This window comes from Pleurodeles waltl, chromosome 4_2 (assembly GCF_031143425.1).
Source record: "Pleurodeles waltl isolate 20211129_DDA chromosome 4_2, aPleWal1.hap1.20221129, whole genome shotgun sequence".
Lineage (NCBI taxonomy): Eukaryota > Metazoa > Chordata > Amphibia > Caudata > Salamandridae > Pleurodeles > Pleurodeles waltl.
Window position 1 is genome coordinate 336,172,358 of NC_090443.1, and position 23,058 is coordinate 336,195,415.

Below are 23,058 nucleotides of genomic sequence, written 5' to 3' on the forward strand. Positions count from 1 at the left end.
TCAGGTGTGTGTGTTTCGAATTGTCCAATGTGGCTGTGTTTTGTAAGTGTGCGTGTATTTTGAGCGCGGCGGTGTGTACCGCCAATAGAATACCGCGGTTGAAAGACCGCCGCGTGGATTCCTGTGTCGTGATAGTGTGGGCGTATTTCTGTTGGCGTGACGGTGGAGGTTTGGTCATCACCAGTTTCTCGCTGGCCTTTGGTGTGGCGGACTTTTGTGGATGTCTGTATTTTGGCGGATTGCCTGTTGTGGGTCAGAATGACCGTGGCGGTTTACCGCGGCCGCGGCGGTATGTTGGCGATCTTCTGACAGCGGTAAGCGGCTTTTACCACCAGGGTTGGAATTACCCCCTATATTTGGTAAAACTCTGTTTCAGCCCCCACTGTTTAGGTCGAGCACGCAAGCGCTTTGACCTGTTGTAAGTATTGTGGGCTTTTAACCATGCCCATGTAACGCCCATCACTTTCACTCGTTTGTGGGCTTGCCTTTCAAAAATCACTTGATGTCATTGGTAAATGCTTTGTGTTTGTCCCGCCTTGAGGCTGTTTTTGTCCTGCCTTGCAGACTGCCCCTGTTAGATTGATTATTGCATGGTTACCGACATACTTCAGCGTGGGCAAACTATTTCTTTTCTTTCTCTCCTTCGTGCTGCGTGGCGGCCATGGCACAAACAGCACGAACAGGCACAACAGCGTGAACTTGATCTGCTGTATTGGAGCACTGGTCACACTGTTCACAGTTACCTAATCATAGTCATTTCTTGTGGTTCTCCCTTTAAAACACTTAGGCCCGTATTTATACTCCGTTTGCACCGAATTAGCGTCGTTTTTTTCGACGCAAATTCGCCGCAAAACTAACGCCATATTTATACTTTGGCGTTAGACGCGTCTAGCGCCAAAGTATGGGCAAATAGCGTAATTTTTTTGCGTGAACGCCTTCCTTGCGTTAATGAGATGCAAGGAAGGCGTTCCCGTCTAAAAAAATGACGGCGACGCAAATGCGTCGTATTTATACTCCCGGGCAAAAATCACGCCCGGGAGTTGGCAGGTCAAAAAACCCCGCATTTGCGCCACTATTTAACGCCTGGGTCAGGGTAGGCGTTAAGGGGCCTGTGGGCTCAAAATGAGCCCACAGGTGCCCTCCCCTGCCCCCAGGGACACCCCTGCAACCCCTGCCCACCCCAGGAGGACACCCAAGGATGGAGGGACCCACCCCAGGGACATTCAGGTAAGTTCAGGTAAGTATAATTTTTTATATTTTTTAATTTTTTTTGGTGGCATAGGGGGGCCTTATTTGTGCCCCCCTACATGCCACTATGCCCAATGACCATGCCCAGGGGACATAAGTCCCCTGGGCATGTCCATTGGGCAAGGGGGCATGACTCCTGTCTTTACTAAGACAGGAGTCATTTAAATGGCGTCTGGGCGTCGAAAAAAATGGCGCAAATCAGGTTGAGGCGATTTTTTTGCCTCAACCTGACTTGCCCCATTTTAAGACGCCCTAACGCCATTTTCCCCCTACGCCGGCGCTGCCTGGTCTACGTGGTTTTTTTCCACGCACACCAGGCAGCGCCGGGCTGCTAGCGCCGGCTAACGGCATTCCATAAATACGGCGCCCGCATGGCGCTTCAGAATGGCGTTAGACGGCGCTAAATTTTTTGACGCTAAACTGCGTTAGCGCAGTTTAGCGTAAAAAAGTATAAATATGGGCCTTAACATTGGTGAATGTCTTACATAAAACAAGAATCCCCAATATTCACTGCACTCAGGAAGCTCGCCCATAATGCTTTGCAGGCCAATACTTTTAGAAAATGTTTTTGCTCATAACTCAGCCTGTGGTTGGTCCTAGGACATGGGGCCGCCACCAAAATGTTCACAACAACATGCTCTCTGGCTACATTATCTCTGGGTCCCCACACTAGGTTAGTGGGGATCCCAAAATAATAACCCCTCCCACCATTCATTGTTCGTTTAAGTTCTCTGTGGCTAGAATGTTTGTTTTATAGTTGGGAGTAGTATTTGTTTTAAAGGCCTTGTTTGTAATATCATTGTACTAGCTCTACTTGTCTTAAAAATGTGTAGTACACTATGGTCTCTAAAGACTAAGGGGGTCATTCTGACCATGGCGGTAATTACCGCCATGGCGGAGGTCGGCAGTAGCACCGCCAACAGGCTGGCGATGCACCGCTGGGCATTCTGACCGCGGCAGTTCAGCCGCGGCCAGAAACGGAAAGTCGGCGGTGTACCGCTGACTTTCCGCTGCCCGTCTGAATCCTCCATGGCGGCGGAGCGCGCTCCGCCGCCATGGGGATTCTGACACCCCCTACCGCCATCCTGTTCATGGCGGCTCTCCCGCCATGAACAGGATGGCGGTAGGGGGTGCCGCGGGGCCCCTGGGGGCCCCTGCCGTGCCCATGCCAATGGCATGGGCACGGCAGGGGCCCCCGTAAGAGGGCCCCAAAAAGTATTTCAGTGTCTGCCCAGCAGACACTGAAATACGCGACGGGTGCAACTGCACCCGTCGCACCTTCCCACTCCGCCGGCTCAATTCTGAGCCGGCATCCTAGTGGGAAGGTTGTTTGCCCTGTGCTGGCGGGCGGTCTTTTGGCGGACGCCCGCCAGCACAGGGCAAATGTCAGAATCACCGCCGCGGTCTTTCGACCGCGGTGCGGTGTTCTGACGGCGGTACCTTAGCGGACGGCCTCCGCCGTCCGCCAAGGTCAGAATGACCCCCTAAATGTATGGATACACTGTATTATTTTCTCCCATTTTTTCATGTGGTCATGTTCTTTAAGGGCTGATTGTATGGTTACATGACCGTATTTCTACCAAATGCTGTTTTTATTGTGGTGTCCCCTAGGGGCTGTTCTGAGCATTGCAGTAAACATACTATAATATTTGTGACAAAAAAGCCTGCCCCATAATGCTTTGCAGGACATTACTTTTACAAAACATTTTTGCTCAAAACTCAGACTGTGGTGGTCTTAGGACAATGGGACCACCTTCAAAATGCTCTGACTGTCTACATCATCTCTGGGTCACCACACTAGCTTAGTGGGGACCCCAAAATAATAACTCCTCCCACCATTCACTGTCTTTTACGCTTTCTTATGGCTACAACTTTTGTTATACACTTGGGAGAAGTTTTGTATTAAAGGCCTTGTTTGTAATATCTTATAGTAGGCCTGCTAGCCCTAAAATGCCCTCTAGGGGCTAAGTATATAGTTACACTGCATTACTTTTTTCTGTTTTTTCATGGAGTTATTTCCTCTAAGAGCTAACACTATGGTTATATGACCATTTTTCTTACAATTGAGATGTTTGTTGTGGTGCCGTCTAGTGACTGTTTTGAGCATTACAGTCTAATGCCAAAAGTTAATTTCTGATAAAGGTTTAAATTATAATTGTATGTGTTTTAATAATCTCTCCTTATTACAATTATAACCATAATTCAGACCAACTTAACATCATTATTGCACTATGACTGTTTGAACACTCTTGAAATGTTTGGGAGACCTTTCTAGTTTATTTCTCCTCTGTGGCTTTCTTCTGTCTTTTTTGGGGGCGTTTTGTTAGCCAGCCAGCAACTCTAATGGTGGGGCGGTGAAAGGGGAATCCTATTGGAATTAGCATAGCATATTTAAATTAAGATGCTAAAAGGCAACATTTTCATTTTTTGCTGCAGATAGAGGAAGAAGGTAAATGGAAGTGCTTTAGTTAGGTGCAAGGCCACTGGAAAAGACTAAATTATGAGGCACGGTTGAACAATTTATGTGGCAAGAAAAGTCCAGTTATGAATTTACAATGCCAACAGCTCTAACTCAAGCAAATGTGAGACCTATTGCATTGCAAATGTTTGTTTTACTATTTGTTTTGACTGCACTTTTAACATTGTTTATCTGACTGCACTTTTCAAACTGTGTTTATGACTGCACATGATCACATGACACTTCTTTGTTAGATGAGAGGCAGACTCTGAATAGTAAGAGATGAGGACCTTTTTAAACTGGGTCCTTAATGGCAGAAGTGTAGAGTATTGTCAGATATTTTTTTTCCTGGATTGTAATTTTGCTTTTCTCCTAATTCATTTTCCTTCTTTCGTCCACAGCAAAAAGGAGCAGAGAGACAAGCAGTTGTCTGCTGGTAGGAAGAAATTTAACATGGACCCCGAGAAGGTAATCCAGACAGGGGTAGTGTTGAGGGGTGCTTTGGACAATTGACCAATTGGCGGGTCCTGCTGAGCCATATACCAATATGGCTGAAAAAGCACCAAACACTAGTTCGCTCATCTTTGAATCTATTGAGATGTATTCTGCCAATCTTGGCCCCACCAAATACTAAGATTACTTCCTCCCATTCCAGTCCAACATTCACCTTTCATCACATACCTTTACAAATAACTATACCAGAATCAGAAGTAACCCTCAGTGACTTTTCTCATCCTGCCAATTCCCCTAAAGTTTGCCAATTTTATGTCAAGCTTTCATAAGCTCAACATCACTGGCCATTCAACATTTCTACTACTTCACTGCACTAGTCTTTACAGAGATTCAGTGCCCCATCTCCTTCCATAACATGGACCTTACTACCTACAGGGGCATGGATAACAGCTCACTGCAGCTCGACATATTACATAGCTAACCTCGGATAGTTGTTTATCCTCATATCTTACTATGACTTCCCTAACTGGGTGTTTCTAGTCCCAGAATCATGATACACATTCCAACTCTGCCATCCCATAGCCAGACTCAGTCCCACTGCCAAGCTCTTAAACTTGCATGTTAAAGTCTCTACTCCCTCTACCACACCCGCCAAACACTTCTCATCTTTTGCACTGGATGTTAAGAGCCTGAAAATCTTCTACTAACACAATCATTTCAATGCAAAATCCTTCTTCAAATGTCATACATTCATACCCTGAGTTCTGCCACCAGATACTTTAATGATTAAGCTATCTGCCTCTTTGGACTGATGCTGAATGCGCCTTGCTGGACTCTTAAATTCACTTGAGTCTATGGGCCTTATTTAGCCGCGGAACGATGGAGTACTGTCTGCCACGTGGCAGAGGATTTAATGCCCAGCTGACAGCTGGTAGTCCATCCTACTTAGAGACGAACGTCGGCACTGTGATCATCTTTGTACATTGAAAGAAGCTACCTTCATGGCAGTTTCCATCAAATTACAAAAATGTTAGTGGACTACCACTGTCAGTTTTTTAAAATTACATTTTATTAAAATCTCAATATACATAAGGTTTTCAAGCAAATAACCAATTGCAGCAGTACCCACACATTCCCTCCTCCCGTGCCATGGGGATATATGGTACACATCCAGTTAGGTTTGGTGAGTCCATGTCCTTGCTGATTTTCTATTCTGGATTGCTTAGTATCTTTCATATTATCTTTCATTAGTCTTGCCACAGTTAGGGTTCTCTCTGTCTTCCATTCTTGACACCCCCTCCCATGAACTCTGTGTCCCTAACACCCTGAAAAACACCCTTCCCATATTTTATCACACTTCTTGGGGCGTCCTCAACTGTAATAGATCATTTATTTTTTCCCTGGTGTAACAGAGATTTATCTCCCACTCCCAGTCTCCCAAACTCGGATATATTGTGCTTCCCCATATATGTCCAATGTTTCCTCTTTCCAGTAGAAAGTCTAGGTTAGCCAGGAGCTTCTTGTACAATGTTGCATATGATTCTCTCCATATTCCCATACTTATTAGGGGTTCTTCACTGTTGTATGCACTCCTGTGTTGTCCTCTGGTCTTTTTATTACTCCCTCCCAGAATGTTTGGAGCTTTGTGCACTCCCATTATATATGAGGATCTTCCTATTGTGCACAGGAGGACTCTGGTATAATATATTCTATGCAGTATTTTCAATTGGATCAGGTGGAAACATATTTGTATTGTTAATTCTTTTGGGAATTGCAATGCCTCCCTCTAATCATTGACATCTAGTTCTCCTATATTGGTTGGCCAATGTGGCCCCAGATAATCTAGGTACTGTAGGAGGCTGGACTGGCTTGTAGTGAGTACCTAGGGGTACTTGCACCTTGCATCAGGCCCAGTTATCCCTTATTAGTGTATAGGGTGTCTAGCAGCATAGGCTGATAGATAATGGTAGCTTAGCAGAGCAGCTTAGGCTGAACTAGGAGACGAGTGAAGCTCCTACAGTACCACTTAGTGTCATATGCACAATGTCATAAGAAAACACAATACACAGTTATACTAAAAATAAAGGTACTTTATTTTTATGACAATATGCCAAAGTATCTCAGAGTGTACCCTCAGTGAGAGGATAGGAAATATACACAAGATATATATACACAATACCAAAATATGCAGTAATAGTCTTAGAAAACAGTGCAAACAATGTATAGTTACAATAGGATGCAATGGAGACACATAGGGATAGGGGCAACACAAACCATATACTCCAAAAGTGGAATGCGAACCACGAATGGACCCCAAACCTATGTGACCTTGTAGAGGGTCGCTGGGACTATTAGAAAATAGTAAGGGTTAGAAAAATAGCCCACCCCAAGACCTTGAAAAGTGAGTGCAAAGTGCACTAAAGTTCCCCAAAGGACATAGAAGTCGTGATAGGGGAATTCTGCAGGAAAGACACAAACCAGCAATGCAACAACAATGGATTTCCAGTCGAGGGTACCTGTGGAACAAGGGGACCAAGTCCAAAAGTCACAAGCAAGTCGGAGATGGGCAGATGCCCAGGAAATGCCAGCTGCGGGTGCAAAGAAGCTGCTACTGGACTGTAGAAGCTTAGGTTTCTGCAGGAACGACAAGGGCTAGAGCCTTCCCCTTTGGAGGACGGATCCCTCACGCCGTGGAGAGTCGTACAAAAGTGTTTTCCCGCCGAAAGACCGCCAACAAGCCTTGCTAGCTGCAAATCATGCAGTAAGGGTTTTTGGACACTGCTGTGGTCCAGGAGGGACCAGGATGTTGCAAATTGCGTCAGGAGACTGAGGGGACGTCGAGCAAGACAAGGAGCCCTCTCAGCAGCAGGTAGCACCTGGAGAAGTGCCAGAAACACGCACTACGAGGATGCGTGAAACGGTGCTCACCCGAAGTCGCACAAAGGAGTCCCACGTCGCCGGAGAACAACTTAGGAGGTCGTGCAATGCAGGTTAGAGTGCCGTGGACCCAGGCTGAACTGTGCACAAAGGATTTCCGCCGGAAGTGCACGGAGGCCAGAGTAGCTGCAAAAGTCGTGGTTCCCAGCAATGCAGTCTGGCGTGGGGAGGCAAGGACTTACCTCCACCAAACTTGGACTGAAGAGTCACTGGACTGTGGGAGTCACTTGGACAGAGTTGCTGAATTCAAGGGACCTCGCTCGTCGTGCTGAGAGGAGACCCAGGGGACCGGTGATGCAGTTCTTTGGTGCCTGCGGTTGCAGGGGGACGATTCCGTCGACCCACGGGAGATTTCTTCGGAGCTTCTAGTGCAGAGAGGAGGCAGACTACCCCCACAGCATGCACCACCAGGAAAACAGTCGAGAAGGCGGCAGGATCAGCGTTACAGAGTTGCAGTAGTCGTCTTTGCTACTATGTTGCAGTTTTGCAGGCTTCCAGCGCGGTCAGCAGTCGATTCCTTGGCAGAAGGTGAAGAGAGAGATGCAGAGGAACTCGGATGAGCTCTTGCATTCGTTATCTAAAGTTTCCCCAGAGACAGAGACCCTAAATAGCCAGAAAAGAGGGTTTGGCTACCTAGGAGAGAGGATAAGCTAGCAACACCTGAAGGAGCCTATCAGAAGGAGTCTCTGACGTCACCTGATGGCACTGGCCACTCAGAGCAGTCCAGTGTGCCAGCAGCACCTCTGTTTCCAAGATGGCAGAGGTCTGGAGCACACTGGAGGAGCTCTGGCCACCTCCCAGGGGAGGTGCAGGTCAGGGGAGTGGTTACTCCCCTTTCCTTTGTCCAGTTTCGCGCCAGAGCAGGGCTAAGGGGTCCCTGAACCGGTGTAGACTGGCTTATGCAGAAATGGGCACCAAATGTGCCCATGAAAGCATTTCCAGAGGCTGGGGGAGGCTACTCCTCCCCTGCCTTCACACCATTTTACAAAGGGAGAGGGTGTAACACCCTCTCTCAGAGGAAGTCCTTTGTTCTGCCACCCTGGGCCAGGCCTGGCTGGACCCCAGGAGGGCAGAAGCCTGTCTAAGGGGTTGGCAGCAGCTGCAGTGAAACCCCTGAAAAGGCAGTTTGGCAGTACCAGGGTCTGTGCTACAGACCACTGGGATCATGGGATTGTGCCAACTATGCCAGGATGGTATAGAGGGGGCAATTCCATGATCATAGACATGTTACATGGCCATATTCGGAGTTACCATTGTGAAGCTACATATAGGTAGTGACCTATATGTAGTGCACGCGTGTAATGGTGTCCCCGCACTCACAAAGTCTGGGGAATTGGCCCTGAACAATGTGGGGGCACCTTGGCTAGTGCCAGGGTGCCCTCACACTAAGTAACTTTGCACCTAACCTTTACCAGGTAAAGGTTAGACATATAAGTGACTTATAAGTTACTTAAGTGCAGTGTAAAATGGCTGTGAAATAACGTGGACGTTATTTCACTCAGGCTGCAGTGGCAGGCCTGTGTAAGAATTGTCAGAGCTCCCTATGGGTGGCAAAAGAAATGCTGCAGCCCATAGGGATCTCCTGGAACCCCAATACCCTGGGTACCTCAGTACCATATACTAGGGAATTATAAGGGTGTTCCAGTAAGCCAATGTAAATTGGTGAAATTGGTCACTAGCCTGTTAGTGACAATTTGGAAAGAAATGAGAGAGCATAACCACTGAGGTTCTGATTAGCAGAGCCTCAGTGAGACAGTTAGTCACTACACAGATAACACATTCAGGCACACTTATGAGCACTGGGGCCCTGGATGACAGGGTCCCAGTGACACATACAACTAAAACAACATATATACAGTGAAAAATGGGGGTAACCTGCCAGGCAAGATGGTACTTTCCTACACAACCCCCCCCCCCCCCCCCAAACGAAGGACAATAAGACTAGCCATGACCTGATGAGTCTTCATTGTCTAAGTGGAAATATCTGGAGAGTCCATCTGCATTGGAGTGGCTACTCCCAGGTCTATGTTCCACTGTATAGTCCATTCCCTGTAGGGATATGGACCACCATAATAATTTAGGATTTTCACCTTTCATTTGTTTTAGCCAAAGTAGAGGTTTGTGGTCTGTCTGAAGAATGAAGTGAGTGCCAAACAGGTATGACCTCAACTTCTTCAGAGCCCAGACCACAGCAAAGGCCTCCCTCTCTATGGCAGACCAACACTTTTCTCTAGGGGTCAACCTCCTACTAATAAAAGCAACAGGTTGATCCTGGCCCTCAGAATTAAGTTGTGATAGGACTGCCCCTACTCCTAATTCAGATGCATCAGTTTGGACATAGAATTTTTTAGAGTAACAAGGGTTTTTCAGGACAGGTGCAGAGCACATGGCCTGCTTCAGCTCCTCAAAAGCTTTCTGACAGTTTGCTGTCCATAATACCTTTTTAGGCATTTTCTTGGATGTGAGGTCATTAAGAGGGGCTGCAATGGAGCCATAGTTCTTAATGAACCTCCTGTAATACCCAGTGAGGCCTAGGAAGGCTCTCACCTGAGTCTGAGTAGTAGGGGGAACCCAATCAATAATTGTTTGGATTTTCCCCTGAAGTGGTGCAATCTGTTCCCCACCAACAAGGTGTCCCAGATAAACCACCTTACCCTGCCCTATCTGGCACTTTGAAGCCTTGATAGTGAGGCCTGCCTTTTGCAGGGCCTCTAAAACTTTCCATAGGTGGACCAGGTGATCATACCAGCTGGAGCTAAAGACAGCTATATCGTCCAAATATGCTGCACTGAAAGCTTCCAGCCCTTGCAGGACTGTGTTCACCAACCTCTGAAAAGTGGCAGGTGCATTTTTCAATCCAAAAGGCATTACAGTGAACTGGTAATGTCCTCCAATGGTTGAAAATGCAGTTTTAGGTTTAGCATCTTCTGATAATTTGATCTGCCAATACCCTGCAGTCAAATCAAAAGTGCTTAGATACTTGGCAGATGCCAGTGTATCTATGAGCTCATCTGCCCTGGGTATAGGGTGAGCATCAGTTTTGGTTACCTGGTTGAGACCTCTGTAGTCTACACAAAACCGCATTTCCTTCTTTCCATCTTTGGAATGGGGTTTTGGTACAAGTACCACAGGAGAAGCCCATGGACTTTCAGAGTGCTCAACTACTCCCAGTTCTAGCATTTTCTGCACCTCTTGCTTTATGCAGTCCCTGACATGGTCAGGCTGCCTATAGATTTTACTTTTGACAGGTAAACTGTCTCCAGTATCTATAGTGTGCTCACACCAAGAAGTGGTACCTGGCACAGTAGAGAAGAGTTCAGAAAACTGACCCAGGAGATTTATGCAATGGTCTTTCTGCTGAGCAGTAAGACAATCAGCCAAAACTACAGCTTCCACCAGAGCATCTTGTTCTGTGGAAGAGAAGAGATCAGGCAGAGGATCACTGTCCTCTTCCTGTCCCTCATCAGTTGCCATGAGCAGGGTGAGATCAGCCCTGTCATAGTAGGGTTTCAGGCGGTTGACATGGAGCACCCTATGGGGACTCCTGGCAGTGCCTAAGTCAACTAAATAGGTGATTTCACCCTTTTTCTCAACAATTGTGTGGGGTCCACTCCTTTTATCTTGGAGTGCTCTTGGGGCTACAGGCTCCAAGACCCACACTTTCTGCCCTGGTTTGTACTGAACCAAAACAGCCTTCTGGTCATGCCATTGCTTTTGGAGCTCTTGGCTGGCCTGAAGGTTTTTACTGGCCTTTTTCATATACTCAGCCATCCTTGATCTGAGGTCAAGCACATAATCCACAATATCTTGCTTTGGAGCTTTTAAAGGTTGTTCCCAACCCTCCTTGACAAGTGTTAGTGGACCCCTAACAGGGTGACCAAAGAGGAGTTCAAAGAGGCTGAAGCACACTCCTTTCTGGGGTACCTCCCTGTAGGCAAAAAAGAGGCATGGTAACAGGATATCCCATCTCCTGCGGAGTTTTTCAGGGAGACCCATAATCATGCCTTTGAGACTTTTGTTAAATCTCTCCACCAGTCCATTTGTTTGTGGATGATAGGGTGTAGTGAACTTGTAAGTCACACCACACTCCTTCCACATGGCCTTTAAGTAAGCAGACATGAAATTGCTTCCCCTGTCTGATACTACTTCCTTTGGGAAGCCCACCCTGGAAAATATTCCCAGGAGGGCCTTTGCCACTGCAGGTGCTGTAGTGGTCCTTAAAGGAATAGCTTCAGGATATCTTGTGGCATGGTCCACTACCACCAAGATAAACCTATTGCCTGAAGCAGTAGGAGGGTCAAGGGGGCCAACTATGTCAACCCCTACCCTTTCAAAGGGAACCCCAACCACAGGTAGTGGAATAAGGGGTGCCTTTGGAGTGCCACCTGTCTTGCCACTGGCTTGACAGGTTTCACAGGACTTACAAAATTCCTTTGTGTCCTCAGACATCCTAGGCCAATGAAACAGGGGAACAAGCCTGTCCCAAGTTTTCATTTGCCCCAGATGTCCAGCTAGGGGAATGTCGTGGGCTAGAGTTAGGAGGAACTTTCTGTACTCCTGAGGAATCACTAACCTCCTGGCAGTTCCAGGTTTAGGATCCCTTGCTTCAGTGTACAAGAGGTTGTCCTCCCAGTAAACTCTGTGAGAGTCACTGACATCCCCATTAGCCTGTTTGACAGCTTGCTGTCTTAGACCCTGTAGTGTGGGACAGGTTTGCTGTGCCACACTCAGCTCCTCCCTGGCAGGCCCCCCTTCACCCAAAAGCTCAGCAGTGTCTGCTTCCAGCTCCTCTGATGTAGGTTCTGCACAGGATGGAAATTCTGCTTCCTCAGAAGTAGAATCCACTGTAGAGGGAGGGATAGTAGGAAGTGTTTTACTTCTACTAGCCCTAGCTTTAGGGAGCACTTGGTCCATTGTTCCAGGATCCAAGCTTCCCTGTCCTTTTTGCTTTTTGGCCTGAGCCCTGGTTAAAGCAAAAATATGCCCTGGGATGCCCAGCATTGCTGCATGGGCCTCCAACTCCACATCTGACCAAGCTGATGTCTCCAAATCATTTCCTAGTAGACAGTCTACAGGTAAATCTGTGGCTACCACAACTTTCTTTGGACCAGTAACCCCCCCCCCAGTTGAGATTTACAACAGCCATGGGGAGGCTAAGTGTGTTGTTGTGAGCATCGGTTACTTGGTACTGGTGACCAAGTAGGTGTTGTTCAGGGTGGACCAGTTTCTCTATGACCATAGTCACACTGGCTCCAGTGTCCCTGTAGGCCTGAACCTCAACACCATTTATTAGGGGTAGCTGCTTGTACTTATCCATATTAAGGGGACAAGCAACTAAGGTGGCTAAATCAATAGCCCCCTCAGAGACTAATATAGCCTCTGTGGTCTCCCTAACAAGCCCAACCCCAACTAAGTTACCAATAGTGAGCCCTGCTACTCCCTTGGATTGGCTATTAGTAGGTTTGCTCCCACCACCACTGCTATTAGTGGGGACACTAGGTGTAGCAGTAGGGGTTGTAGTGGTAGGAGGCTTGGTGCTTTTCTTTGGACAACTGGGATCTGTTGTCCAATGGCCTTTTATTTTACATAAATAGCACCATGGTTTCTTTTCCTTGTTTTGATTAGAAGAGGATTTGGGCCCACCACCCCCACCAGAGTGTTTTTGTGGGCCTGATGAAGACTCATTTTTAGATTTGTCCCCACCCTTGTCAGAAGACTTACCATCCTTCTTCTTGCCATCTTTGTCACCCCCTTTATGAACTTTTCTGTTCACCATTGTTCTGACCCATTTGTCTGCCTTCTTTCCCAATTCTTGGGGAGAGGTCAGATCAGAGTCCACCAAGTACTGGTGCAACAAATCAGACACATAATTATTAAGAATATGCTCTCTCAGGATCAAGTTATACAGGCTGTCATAATCAGTAAATTTACTGCCATGTAACCACCCCTCCAAGGCCTTCACTGAATGGTCAATGAAATCAACCCAGTCTTGTGAAGACTCCTTTTTGGTCTCTCTGAACGTTATCCTGTATTGTTCAGTGGTTAAGCCATAACCATCCAGGAGTGCATTCTTAAGAACTTTGTAATCATTAGCTTCATTTTCTTTCACAGTAAGGAGCCTATCCCTACCTTTTCCACTAAATGATAGCCATAGGATAGCAGCCCACTGCCTTTGAGGGACATCCTGTACAACACAGGCCCTCTCAAGTGCAGCAAACCACTTGTTAATGTCATCCCCCTCCTTATAAGGGGGAACTATCTTATGCAGATTCCTGGAATCATGCTCTTTTGCAGGATGACTATGGGGAATACTGCTGCTGCCACCATGGGTTTCAAAACCCAACTTCTGTCTTTCCTTCTCTAGTTCTAAAGACTGTCTATCCAAATCCAGCTGTTGCTTTTTAAGCTTCAGTCTGGTTTGTTCCACCCTCAACTTATTGAGTTCCCTTTCTAACATTCTGTCATCACGGTTGGTGGGAGGGACATTTCTAGATACAGAAGTATGATGAGAATGGACAGAAGGAGACCTGTCCCTTACAGAGGGCACCCTAACAGCTTGGCTGACAGTGTAATGTGAGAGCACACCATCTGTATGATGTGACTCCACCTCAGTACCAACTATGCTAGACTGTCTAGTAATGGGCAGGCTAGGAAGTTTCTTTCCTGAATCTTTTCCTGGGGGAGTCCCTGGATCAGATTGGGAACCATTAGCTACTTTTTCAACAGATGGGGCACTTTTAGCCTTATCGTGTTCTCTAAGCATGTTAAGTAACAATTCCAAGGAAGGATTCTTCCCTACACTCAAACCTCTTTCTACACAGAGACTCCTTGCTCCTTTCCAGCTAAGGTGGTCATATGCAAGTTTGGACAGATCAACATTTTGGCCTGTGCCAGACATTTTTAGAAAGAGTTAAAGTGATAGAAAAAGGATAAAAAGTTTGTCAGAGCTTTTTAGAAAGACAGAAAAAAAACTTTTTAAACTTTTTAGAACTTTTTAGAAAGTTTAGAAGTACTTTTCAGCACTTAGAAAAGAGTGAAAAGAGGAAATGCAAAACTTTTTGGTTATGTGTATATACACTGAACTTGTTTTGTATATTTTTCTCTTATGAAAAGTACAATGACAAGAGTGGTAAGTAGTCTCAAAGCACTTATCCCACCGCTGCACAACCAATGTAGGAGGCTGGACTGGCTTGTAGTGAGTACCTAGGGGTACTTGCACCTTGCACCAGGCCCAGTTATCCCTTATTAGTGTATAGGGTGTCTAGCAGCATAGGCTGATAGATAATGGTAGCCTAGCAGAGCATCTTAGGCTGAACTAGGAGACGAGTGAAGCTCCTACAGTACCACTTAGTGTCATATGCACAATGTCATAAGAAAACACAATACACAGTTATACTAAAAATAAAGGTACTTTATTTTTATGACAATATGCCAAAGTATCTCAGAGTGTACCCTCAGTGAGAGGATAGGAAATATATACAAGATATATATACACAATACCAAAATATGCAGTAATAGTCTTAGAAAACAGTGCAAACAATGTATAGTTACAATAGGATGCAATGGAGACACATAGGGATAGGGGCAACACAAACCATATACTCCAAAAGTGGAATGCGAACCACGAATGGACCCCAAACCTATGTGACCTTGTAGAGGGTCGCTGGGACTATTAGAAAATAGTAAGGGTTAGAAAAATAGCCCACCCCAAGACCCTGAAAAGTGATTGCAAAGTGCACTAAAGTTCCCCAAAGGACATAGAAGTCGTGATAGGGGAATTCTGCAGGAAAGACACAAACCAGCAATGCAACAATGATGGATTTCCAGTCGAGGGTACCTGTGGAACAAGGGGACCAAGTCCAAAAGTCACAAGCAAGCGGAGATGGGCAGATGCCCAGGAAATGCCAGCTGCGGGTGCAAAGAAGCTGCTACTGGACTGTAGAAGCTTAGGTTTCTGCAGGAATGACAAGGGCTAGAGACTTCCTCTTTGGAGGACGGATCCCTCACGCCGTGGAGAGTCGTGCAGAAGTATTTTCTCGCCGAAAGACCACCAACAAGCCTTGCTAGCTGCAAATCATGCGGTAAGGGTTTTTGGACGCTGCTGTGGCCCAGGAGGGACCAGGATATCGCAAATTGCGTCAGGAGACAGAGGGGACGTTGAGCAAGACAAAGAGCCCTCTCAGCAGCAGGTAGCACCCGGAGAAGTGCCAGAAACAGGCACTACGAGGATGCATGAAATAATGCTTATCCGAAGTCGCACAAAGGAGTCCCACGTCGCCGGAGAACAACTTAGGAGGTCGTGCAATGCAGGTTAGAGTGCTGTGGACCCAGGCTGGACTGTGCAAAAAGGATTTCTGCCGGAAGTGCACGGAGGCCGGAGTAGCTGCAAAAGTCGTGGTTCCCAGCAATGCAGTCTGGCGTGGGGAGGCAAGGACTTACCTCCACCAAACTTGGACTGAAGAGTCACTGGACTCTGGGAATCACTTGGACAGAGTTGCTGGATTCAAGGGACCTCGCTCGTCGTGCTGAGAGGAGACTCAGGGGACCAGTGATGCAGTTCTTTGGTGCCTGCGGTTGCAGGGGGACGATTCCGTCGACCCACGGGAGATTTCTTCGGAGCTTCTAGTGCAGAGAGGAGGCAGACTACCCCCACAGCATGCACTACCAGGAAAACAGTCGAGAAGGCGGCAGGATCAGCGTTACAGAGTTGCAGTAGTCGTCTTTGCTACTATGTTGCAGTTTTGCAGTTTTGCAGGCTTCCAGCGCGGTCAGCAGTCGATTCCTTGGCAGAAGGTGAAGAGAGAGATGCAGAGGAACTCGGATGAGCTCTTGCATTCGTTATCTAAAGTTTCCCCAGAGACAGAGACCCTAAATAGCCAGAAAAGAGGGTTTGGCTACCTAGGAGAGAGGATAGGCTAGCAACACCTGAAGGAGCCTATCAGAAGGAGTCTCTGACATCACCTGATGGCACTGGCCACTCAGAGCAGTCCAGTGTGCCAGCAGCACCTCTGTTTCCAAGATGGCAGAGGTCTGGAGCACACTGGAGGAGCTCTGGACACCTCCCAGGGGAGGTGCAGGTCAGGGGAGTGGTCACTCCCCTTTCCTTTGTCCAGTTTCGCGCCAGAGCAGGGCTAAGGGGTCCCTGAACCGGTGTAGACTGGCTTATGCAGAAATGGGCACCAAATGTGCCCATGAAAGCATTTCCAGAGGCTGGGGGAGGCTACTCCTCCCCTGCCTTCACACCATTTTCCAAAGGGAGAGGGTGTAACACCCTCTCTCAGAGGAAGTCCTTTGTTCTGCCATCCTGGGCCAGGCCTGGCTGGACCCCAGGAGGGCAGAAGCCTGTCTGAGGGGTTGGCAGCAGCAGCAGCTGCAGTGAAACCCCTGAAAAGGCAGTTTGGCAGTACCAGGGTCTGTGCTACAGACCACTGGGATCATGGGATTGTGCCAACTATGCCAGGATGGTATAGAGGGGGCAATTCCATGATCATAGACATGTTACATGGCCATATTCGGAGTTACCATTGTGAAGCTACATATAGGTAGTGACCTATATATAGTGCACGCGTGTAATGGTGTCCCCACACTCACAAAGTCCGGGGAATTGGCCCTGAACAATGTGGGGGCACCTTGGCTAGTGCCAGGGTGCCCTCACACTAAGTAACTTTGCACCTAACCTTTACCAGGTAAAGGTTAGACATATAGGTGACTTATAAGTTACTTAAGTGCAGTGTAAAATGGCTGTGAAATAACGTGGACGTTATTTCACTCAGGCTGCAGTGGCAGGCCTGTGTAAGAATTGTCAGAGCTCCCTATGGGTGGCAAAAGAAATGCTGCAGCCCATAGGGATCTCCTGGAACCCCAATACCCTGGGTACCTCAGTACCATATACTAGGGAATTATAAGGGTGTTCCAGTAAGCCAATGTAAATTGGTGAAATTGGTCACTAGCCTGTTAGTGACAATTTGGAAAGAAATGAGAGAGCATAACCACTGAGGTTCTGATTAGCAGAGCCTCAGTGAGACAGTTAGTCACTACACAGGTAACACATTCAGGCACACTTATGAGCACTGGGGCCCTGGATGACAGGGTCCCAGTGACACATACAACTAAAACAACATATATACAGTGAAAAATGGGGGTAACATGCCAGGCAAGATGGTACTTTCCTACAGGTACCATATGTGTTTCTCATCAGTGTGATGTACCTGATGGAGATTGTGTTTGTGGTCATGTGGCAATCCAGCAATCTGCTTTCCAAAGGGAATCTTCCTTGGTCTCCTCTCCCGGTGGGATCTCTGTTTGCAACACATGGTGTAGTTGGAGATATTCAAATGTTTATGAGGGCAGCCACTGTCAGTTTTGACAGTCATTCACCAAATTTTTAACATTTTTTATTTTTGAAAAGCAAACTCCCTGAGTGGTAGTTTGTTACTGAAAGACAAAAACGAATGACACCTACACCCTGGGGTTTTTTAAATGGCGGTCATCAACAAAAAAAACTTTGACCGTTCACTCTGAATGGAGTGGGTGGTGTGATGGCTCTACTTTGAGTACCCCTACTGGGTTGGACCATTGGAGATAGCTTTCTGTTGATGGAGCCAACAAGGCTCCATTGATGGAAAACTGATGGTCCGCCGACCCTAAACAGGGCAGGTGGGCTATTAATTTGGCACATAGGGTACTCCATCACGTTTCAAAAGAAATACCCTGTCCGGCAAACTCTAAATTACACTCTAGATCACCATGTCCATGTCCTGAATATACCCACGTCTAAAATCACTCCAAGAGAAACCTTTGGTAACAGTAACATTCTGCAGACAGGGTTTTACTACAAAATCCTTCAAGTGAATCCAAATGATTGGATCACATAGTTAAATGAGTTTGAATGAGTACCGGAGTACTCTCCGGTACTCATTAAAACTTTACCACTCTACTGTCACCGTCTTCTGAATAGTTGCTAATTTTACCATCCAACTGCCAGAGGCCTTTGAACTAATTCTAAGTTTAGAATCCTACCATTGTATTGTATACTTCAAATCTAATCCCTATTTTATTATCACAGCATACTACCCTTCCAATCTAATTCTAACAAACATATCAGTGCAAAATCCTTGCAAGCTATTTCTAAACCTCTCATCTCATTCTAAAAACCAACCTTTACTCCATCACCTCAGAGCCAAGCCATTCTAAATAATTATCTTCATAGTAGCAGGCTCTTGAAAACGAATATTACATGTACCACCCCACTATGAGGCCATTCAAACCAATCTTAATCTTACAGTCACAGTGCCAAGCACTTCTACCAAACGTAGTTCTCCACTTCCAGTGCCATGCCCTTCCAAACTTTTCTTAACTCCATGCTCCCAGTACCTGGCAATTCAAAACCATTCTTAACATTACAATTCCAGTGTAATACTCATCTAACCCAGTCTTAACTCTACCACCTCCTTACCAAGTCATTCCAAGCCAAACTCAGTTCGCATTTGCTGTGCCAGCCTCTCCCAAATTAATCTTAAATCTACCTTGCCGGATCTATGTCCTTTCAATCAACTATTTACTTTAGGATCCCACAGAAAACTCTGTCATTTAAACCAATCCTAACTCTTACATCTTAGTGCCTAATCCTGGAAAACTACCTCTAATCAATGCATCACATCGTTTTCAAATCAAGTCACAACTTCAGCTCCCTGTCCCAAGGCACCTCCACACTGTTTGCAAATCAGTCTTTTTCCCATTGCCAAGAAACCAGCTATCTTGCGTGCAAACCTATGAAAGCTGATCCCAACCAACCAGCACACAACCAACCTTTTGAAAATCAGTGATAATTTAATAACCCACAATCGCATAATTCTGAGAACCCACAGACAGTCCCTTTAATAACCTTTGAATCTCTACCAACCCATAAAGAACCTTTATTAATACCTTATTTTATATCTCCAATAACACGCCTTCAAAACCTCATGCTGCCAAAGTAATAGTAACATATACTGAGATGACAATCCCGCCATCATACTTTGCTAAAGTGTTACTATTTTACCATTCCATTGTTATTTCTTAACCATGTATAATGTCTGTATCACACTCACTGACAGGCCTCTGCTCTCACACTGCAGAACCCATAGTCTTATTCGAACCAAACTATATGCATGTCAGACTTTTACCTACTTGCACTGTAATATCATGACGTGAGCAACATTTAAAACATAGTGGGTGTTGTACCCTTCTTGCCCCCATCTGTTGGTCTTCCTTGTTATGCTGCCAGCCCTCGGTTCTCTCCCTGGTCTTCCGGCTTTATTGCTGGGTCTCCTCCATGGCAGCCATTCCCCACCTTCTTTCTACCTCACCCTCCACTCAAATACGACCAAATGCCATTCATTGGGTTAATTGTATATTGGTACAATTATCGTGGATCTCAAAGGTCAAGGTAATTGTGCCATAAAGACTACTGATGGCTACTCTGTAGGTTATTGTAAGAACAAATCTTCTGGCACTTAATGTTCTTTGGTTTTTCACAACTTTGAACAAAGGAAGGCAGAAACAACCTTGTTTAAGGATAATGACTCAAACATCACATCACCTCTACATCTGGGTAAAGAAATTGTCCTCTGGATTCATTCACAGTGTGCACAGATTGAAAACATCATGCCAACAGGCTGTAGATATTGAGGCATTTGTGAAGGAACTTTGGTTCTAATTCTCTGTACTACTAAAACTCCAGACGTCTTTGCTGCTATGTTAACTATGGAATGTCCGAAGTTCATCTAAATTTGTCAATAGAAGTTTAGTGTTTTTTCTTTTTCTAAGGTGTCCTAGCAAGTGGTAGGCTTGCCAAATCTTTAGTCTTCACCATTGGTATTGAGGGTGATTTCAAGCATCTACATTCCTCTTCATATACCAATGCATCCTTCCCCAACGCTCCACTTATTGACTCTGAAGGGACTCCGTATCGGTCTTGGATGGACAAATTAGAGAATCTTATTGCATAACCACAAGTTCTTTAAATGTAGAACTGAATCAGGGTCATTGGCAGCAACCAATGGGTGGAGAAGTGAGGCAGTTAATAGAGAATTTGCCTGATTGGAAATCAGGGGGAATATTTAAGAGCCCCTGGTGCCCCTAGTGCCACCGGAGTGTCACTTTTCGTGACGCTCCGGTGGTGCTAAGCACTGCTCCATATTTAATTCAGCACCAATGCAGGGGGAAACGCAGGGGTGAGCCGTATTCCCCTAATTTCTTCTGCATTTCAAAAGTGGCACAGTGCGGTGCTGCTAATTTTGCCACAACACCAAGCTGTGCCACTTTTGCATAAATCTGGGCCCAAATGTTTTCACCTTAGAGCCCTCATTTTTTAGCTTACATTGCACCTAACATTTCACCGAGGACAGACACCATCTAGTTCAAAGGTGGAGTGAGCCATAAAAAGATTAGGACATAGTTGTTTTTGTAGGTGTTCAGACCTCAGAGTTCCGCAATAAAGCCCAGTTATTGACACAGGAGGGCGCAGTCAGACTCTCTCTAGATAGACCTCAAATGTGGGTCTAGTTTGGTGGTATAATGAGAGGGTTGTTCACATTCCATAGATACTATAATGCTATGAAGGCCAGTAGCTGATTAGCCTGTGTTTGTAAAAAAAAAAGGGAAATTGCATGCATAGATTGGATGCTATGTGTGCCAATGTAGTGATTCAATTTTCAGTCAATTTCTTTTGAGTATCTCATTGGTAAATAAAAGTTCCCCATAATGATCGCAAACTATACTACACAGGTGTGGGTGGTTCTGAAATCAGTAAAAATACAATGACACTAGCTTTAAGACATTCCTTCCCTTTATTTGATGAACTCATTATATAGGTAGAGCTTAGGGCCTTATTTAGCATTTGGAGACAGGCCACTCGTCTACAAATGTGTTGGACTACCCAGTCCCCTACCACTCTATTATGAGTTTGGTGGTCCACCATGTTTCCAGCAGCCTCTGATGGCTCTGCAGTTGGAAACTGTAGGAAAGTATCCTCTTTCTTAGCATGGTTACCCCCATGTTCTGCCTGTTGTCAGTGTGTTTAACTGTGTTCAATGGGATGCTGCTAGCCAGGACCCAAGTGATTATGCTCTTTCCCTTTAAACTTGATTACTTGAACCAGGTACACCGTACATTTGGCATACTGGTTCCCCATTTAAGTCCCTAGTATATGGTACCCAGGGCATTGGTGTACCAGGGGATCCCCATGGGCTGCAGCATGAATTATGCAACCCATGGGGAGCCCATGCAAAGTGTATCTGCGGGCCTGCCATTGCAGCCTGCATGAAAGGGTGTATGAACCCTTTTCACTACAGGTACCTGCCCCAGGTCACTGTAAGTCACCCCTATGGTAGGCCCTCCTAGACCAGAGGTCAGGGTGCAAGTACCTGTGTGTGTGGGGGGGCATCCCCTGCATGAGCAGAGGTGCCCCATGAACTCCATCTCCATTTTCATGGACTTTGTGAACATGGGGATGCCATTTTATGTGTGTACTGGACATAGGTCACTACCTGTGTTCAGCTACATAATGGTAACTCCGAACCTGGGCGTGTTTGATATCAAACATGTTGGAATCATACCCCAATACTGCTGCCAGTACTGGAAGTATGATTCCATGCACTCTGGAGGCCCCTTAGAGGACCCCCAGCATTGTTCCTTCCAACATTTTGGTATTTTCTAGGCAGCCAAAGCTCCTGCCACCCATCAGACAGGTTCCTGCCCTCCTGCTGCTTGATTAGCTCAAGCCCAGGAAGGCAGAACAAAGGATTCCCTTTGGGAGAGGGGGGTAACACCTTCTCCCTTCGAAAACAGGTGTTACATGGCCTTTGAAGGGTAGCCTCCCCAAGCCACTGGTATGCTTTGAAGGGCACATTTGGTGCCCTATGTGCATAAACCAGTCTACCCCAGTTCAGGGAACCCAAGTCTCTGCTCTGGTGCGAAACTGGAGAATGGAAAGTGGAGTGCTCACTCCCCTATCCATCACCACCCCGGAGCAGAGGCCCCCGGGAGCATCTGAGTGGCCAGGCAGGCAGGTGTTGTCAGAGCCTCCTCCTGATAGGTAGTCACCTGGCTAGGTGACCAATCCCCCTTTCAGGGCAATTTAGGGTCTTCCTCTGGGGTGGGTCCACAGATTCGGCTTGCAAGATTCCAACAGGACTCTTCTGTAACCTCTACTTTGACTACTAGCCACTGGAACTGAGACTGGACCCTCCAGGAACTGACAATCTGCATCCATGACAAAGACTCTGCTTGCAACATTGTTTCCACAGCTCCTTCCAGCTTCTGCAACATATCCCCGGCTTTGCATCCTCCGAGGACAGCAAGTCTTCAGCCTGCACAAGAAGAAAAAGGAATCTCCCTTGGAGTGAAGGAGTCACTCCCCTGCACCTGCAGGCACCAACTGCAATGACGACCGGCTGCATGAATCTCCTCTCATCCTGAGCTGCATGGATCCTGCATTACGGGTGTTGACCCAGAGTAGTCCTCTTGGTCCTCTCTTCCAGCTGTCCAACTTTGGTGGAGGTAAGCCTTTGCCTTCATATGCAGGACGGTACCCCCATGCATTGCGTCTCTTGCAGCTACCAAGGCTTGTTGGCATCTCCTCCAAGGGATATTCAGTCTCCATGTAGCCCCAGCCCCCAGCACTCCTTCCTGCCATGCACAGCCCTCTGCATTCCTCTTCTGTGGCGTGGGACCGTTTTTTAGTTGTGCTGCATGGGCTCCTCTGTGTCTCCTGGTTCCTCATCCAGTGGGTCTCCTGTGGGGGTTGCCTTTTCTTCTGTGGACTCTCTGCCTTGCCGATGGTCCACCCAGGCCTACCCCCATGGGCTGACTCATACTGGACCATTCTGGTCCACGGCAGATCCACTTTTGCTTCACCCCGACTTCTGCCTTTGCCAAGGCTTGTTGGTGGCCTTTTCATGTCACTGACCGACTGCAATCTT

General features: G+C 46.7%; 1 protein-coding gene across 2 annotated transcripts in view; it reads left to right on the forward strand.

The window, feature by feature from the left end:
- Positions 1–23,058, forward strand: part of CYTH4 (cytohesin 4) — a 183,183-nt gene that overhangs the window by 129,395 nt on the left and 30,730 nt on the right. For both annotated transcript variants that reach the window (XM_069231369.1, XM_069231368.1), the window contains one exon: positions 4,108–4,174. In XM_069231369.1, coding sequence (XP_069087470.1) covers positions 4,108–4,174 — 67 coding nt within the window. The remainder of the gene's footprint in view (positions 1–4,107; positions 4,175–23,058) is intronic.